General features: G+C 42.9%; 1 protein-coding gene across 1 annotated transcript; it reads left to right on the top strand.

Annotated features, from left to right (window-relative positions):
* Positions 1-1,687: 1,687 nt before the first annotated feature.
* LOC124688438 (DNA repair protein XRCC3 homolog) lies at positions 1,688-2,563 on the top strand. The gene has a single exon (XM_047222120.1). The coding sequence runs from the start codon at positions 1,688-1,690 to the stop codon at positions 2,561-2,563; it is 876 nt and encodes a 291-aa protein (XP_047078076.1).
* The last annotated feature ends 2,098 nt before the right edge of the window (positions 2,564-4,661 follow it).

Genomic DNA, 4,661 nt, shown 5'->3' with positions numbered 1-4,661 from the left:
CCCTTAGTGGAACCGTGACCTAGGCCTTTGTGGCGAGGGTCACCGGAGATTTAGGTGAGGCGCCTTCGTGGCGTTCGGTGTGTGGTGTGAGTACCGCATCTTGGGGTGAGGCCTTTGTGGCGTTGGTGTGCATCGAGCAACCACACCTCAAGGTGAGCCTCTTGTGGCGTTCGGGAGCACTAAGCAACCGCACCTCTCCACCGGAGATTAGCACTCGCAAGAGTGTGAACTCCGGGATAAATCATCGTCTCCCGCGTGCCTCGGTTATCTCTATACCCGAGCTCTTTACTTATGCACTTTACCTTGTGATAGCCATCGTGCTTGAAGTTATATATATCTTGCTATCACATACTTGCTTGTATTGCTTAGCATAAGTTGTTGGTGCACATAGGTGAACAATAGTATATAGGCTTTGGGCTTGACAAAGTAAACGCTAGTTTTATTCCGCATTTGTTAAGCCCATCTCGTAAAAGTTTTAAATCGCCTATTCACCCCCCCTCTAGGCGACATCCGTGTCCTTTCAGTCACGAGTTACGTGAACCTCTTGTTTGAACGGTTCGAAAAAGGAGATTTAAAGTTTTTAAAAGTTGTTTTGTAAAATAAAGTTTTAAAAAGAAGTGAACCTAGCTCACTTGGTTAGGGAATCGGATGTGCAACCCAGCCACCCAGGCTCAAGTCCCCAGAGACGCAGATTTAGGTTCTTATTATTTCAAAAATAAAAATATTGTAGGGCTTCCCCTATCGTATTCATTTTTAAAAAATTATAGATGTAGAAATAATGTAATCTACCAACAACAAAAAAATCTCACCACGAATTTTGGGCTATAGAAAAATGGCAAAGTCTGATATCCAAAGTAGTGAACAATTCAAATTTTCAAGTTCCCAAATCTATTATTTTTTATTTTTTTAAGCTCGGATATAAAAAAAATTGAGTTGAGATTTTGTGTGTTGCTAGAGTACATCATTATCTATGTCTAACATTTTTTTAGAATATTTTAAAACTTCAAATTATGTTTTCAAATTTTGAAAAATAAATTGCTCCATGACCCGAGGTCTAAAGTAAATTTCCGCGATAATGCCTAGTTTTACGAAATCTCTAGAAAAAGATCGACTTTCACGAAGGGAAGGAAATTCTCTCCAAACGTGACAAATGGCGTGACGTGGTGCTAGAAAATTTCACGGAAGTGGTCTCCCTGCTCGCCACATGTCACGAAGAAGGAAGGTGAAAGATGAGGGAGGATAGAGAAGGATAGTGGATGGTGGGCGAATCTCAGCTTTTCTCTTTATTTTTAGACTCGTTTTTCTAAAATAAAATATCTTTAGAACTGTATGTTTAAATTATGGACTGTTTTTTTGAGATCCTCCCATCACAATTTTTAAAGCTAGATTTTATATTGATAGATTTTAAAAAATTGTACTTCCAATATTAGTATGGTTATACTCCAAGTGTCTACATAACTGTACTCGAGTTTAGGCTTGTACTTCTAAGGATCAAAAGGAGTAGAAAATCCATCCCAGCCCAAACAAACCCTTAGACACAGACGGCCACATGATAAATTTCCGGCTAATGGGCCAAGCCCAGCGTGTAATTCCTGGGCGCGCCAATTCACGGTGTTGGAACACCACGCGCACCAATTCGAACCCAGGTTTCCAAATCCCCAATTCCTGGGCGGCGACTTTGCCGGCGATGCGGCCTCCGGCGGCCAAGCCCCTGGTTGCCACCACCTCCTCCTCCTCCTACAACCAACACGAACCTCGCCCGGAGAACCCCCTTCTCCTCCTCGCTTCCTCCCGTGCTGCCAAGCTCTCCCTCGGCTGCCCCCTCCTCGACCGCCTCCTCTCCGGTGGCCTCCCCGCCGCGTCGGTCACCGAGATTGCCGGCGAATCCGCCTCCGGGAAGACCCAGATTTGTCTCCAGCTCGCCCTCCTCGCTCCCCTCTCGCCTCTCTCCTCCTCCTCCCTCTTCCTATGCTCCGACCTCCCATTTCCCCTCCGCCGCCTCCGCCTCCTTGCCCCCAAATCGCACCCCGACCTCCTCGACCACGTCTTTGTCGCCGCAGTACACTCTCCCTCCGACCTCCTCTCCCTCCTTTCCCGCGCCCAGCACCACCTCTCACACCCTACTCACTCCCCGCACCGCCTCCCTACCCGCGTCATCCTCCTCGACTCCATCGCCTCGCTCTTCCGCGCCGATTTCGACGCCTCGCCCGCCGACCTCAAGCGCCGGTCGGGGCTGTTCTTCAAGATATCCGCAAAACTCAAGGAGCTGGCGTACAGGCACAAGTGCGTGGTCGTGGTGACCAACCAGGTGGTCGACGTGGTCGAGGGGAACACGGGCAACACCATGGCCTGGTCGTCTGGGCGGCAGGTGAGCCCCGCGCTGGGGCTTTCCTGGGCCAACTGCGTCAACACTCGGTTGTTCCTCACGCGGGAGGTGGGTACCGACGGTGGGAGCACCAGGAGGCACATGAAGGTTGCCTTTGCGCCGCACCTGCCGGAGCGGACCTGCGAGTTTGTGATACGGAGGGACGGTGTCTTTGGAGTTGAGCCCGCACAAAGGTAGGTGCTCTTGTGTCTGATTTTTTGCCATGACAAGGAGTTTGTCTGTGTTCGTGTTTGATCAAGACCTGTTCGATGGAATGAGCCTGTGAGCGATTCCATTTGAAAGACGGTGTTAGAAGATAAATCTTCTAAACTTTAATTGTTCAATGGTTGGAAGAAATATAAATTAGCACCCTTGCAATATAATTTCTTCTCTGTAAAACATGTTTCGGGATGCGGTGTATGAGGAACATTGTGGTTTGTTATGAAGTCCTTCTGATGTTATTGACTGTATTACACTGTCAGAAGATGTGAATCATTTTTCAGTTTATATATCTGTGTCCTGCTATGCTTTAGATCATTGTGCTCATGGAGCAATACAGATTACTAACCAAATAAAGAAGCAATATAATTTGCACTCAGCATGTAAATGTTAAATAAATTGCCAAAAGAGGTGAATAATATACCCTAGAAAATAGTCCATATTAGATTTAGAGTAAATTCCACTTTTTACCCTCTAGTTATGCGTTTGTGACACTAATTACCCTGCCAAGTAAAAATTTGTGTAGATTATCCCTTTTAGAAGCATTGGAACCCCATTTTCTAATGTGTGTCCATTAGGAAAGTTGTCAGGTGATCATCGGGATCCGAAAATATTAAGACAACGGAGAGGAATTGACCATGTGGATGAAATGAGTCATCGACATAATCGTCGATGACACGTTTCTTTATTTACGCATTTTTCGCGCCACATTGGTGTATCATGCCTATCCTATCTAACAATTATAGGCAAAATGTCAAACTGAAGTCAAACTGTGTGCAAAGTCTCGTAAATTGGATATTTTGGTACAAGTTCCACTAAATGGGTAAATGTGTCACGAATGCACAATTACAGGGTAAAAAGTGGAATTCACTCTTAGATTTAAGTAATCAAACCAGGTGTTTGTCATTTAAAGAAAAACTGATAATTCAACACAAATTTGTGTTGTTCCTACATGACTATCCAGATCCATCATCTAAGGTTTAGCTTATAGCTTTTTGTATTATGAAAGAGAAAACATATTTAATAAAGGTTGATTGCTAACTAAGCAGTCATGTGCACTTTTATATGTGTATTACAATGGGCCCTATTGACTAAATTAAAATTTATTCCAGCTGCAAATCAACATATAAATGAGAGAGGGTTGCAAAACTGTGTCATAAACATTAAGATTTTTTCACTCTTGGTTGATGTATTAGCTGCTTTGGACAGAACACTGACAAAATTAGGAATTATAAATATGTTATAGTTGAACTTTACCGACGGGGAAACATAAAAAAGGAGTACAGCTTCTAATTGATCTTGGCTGTTCTAATTTGCTAATTCTGGCTTGATTCTATGGATAAGTCTGTACTCAAAACTGTAGCCTTCGTTTTAATAACTCCATGCTTGGAGAGGAAAAAATATATCAGTATCTTAACTTAGTTTCGTATTGATGTATGCCAGAGTCGTGGAAATGAACACATACTTATTTTTCTATAATGGTTTATTTACTTAAGAATTTTTATTTTGCGTTGGATTTTGGTCTAGGAAGCCATGGGAGAAACCTTATAAAGTCTTACGTCTTTATAGTCCGCCCTTTTACTTCTTCCTTGAACAATGGGTCCTATATTCTGGTTAAAATTTCGAATGGTTCCATCATTTGAGATCCACATAGCAAGCTCAATAATGTGACCCTTTAGTCCTTTATTTGTTAGCAGTTTCCCTCTTAGGATCTTGATGATGAACCTGGTGTTTATATGTTTAAGTGGAGCTTTACTACACTATTTCTAATTTCTATCAGCTTGTTAATTATTCTTTACATCATCACGAAGAACTCTCAGAAAACAACCTAGATGGAGACTAGAAATTAATTCATGCAAGTGGATGGTCCATTGTAACCATACCAGAACTTACGTATGCAGTCTTCTAGTTCAAGCCTCTTTTATTCAGCTTCAGCATAACAATATAATAGATGTAGATGGGACCAGGTAATATGCGCTTCCAAGCTTCTTGGATTTAAATCCGCTCTCACGGGATGGCATCTTTGTTCAACCTATAAAGACTTTGTGATAGTATGCCAGATTAGCATCGTGTTTAA

This window comes from Lolium rigidum, chromosome 2 (genome assembly GCF_022539505.1).
Source record: "Lolium rigidum isolate FL_2022 chromosome 2, APGP_CSIRO_Lrig_0.1, whole genome shotgun sequence".
NCBI classification, from domain to species: Eukaryota; Viridiplantae; Streptophyta; class Magnoliopsida; order Poales; family Poaceae; genus Lolium; species Lolium rigidum.
Note: the sequence above shows the minus strand (reverse complement) of the source record. Positions and strands in the feature narration are given on the sequence as shown.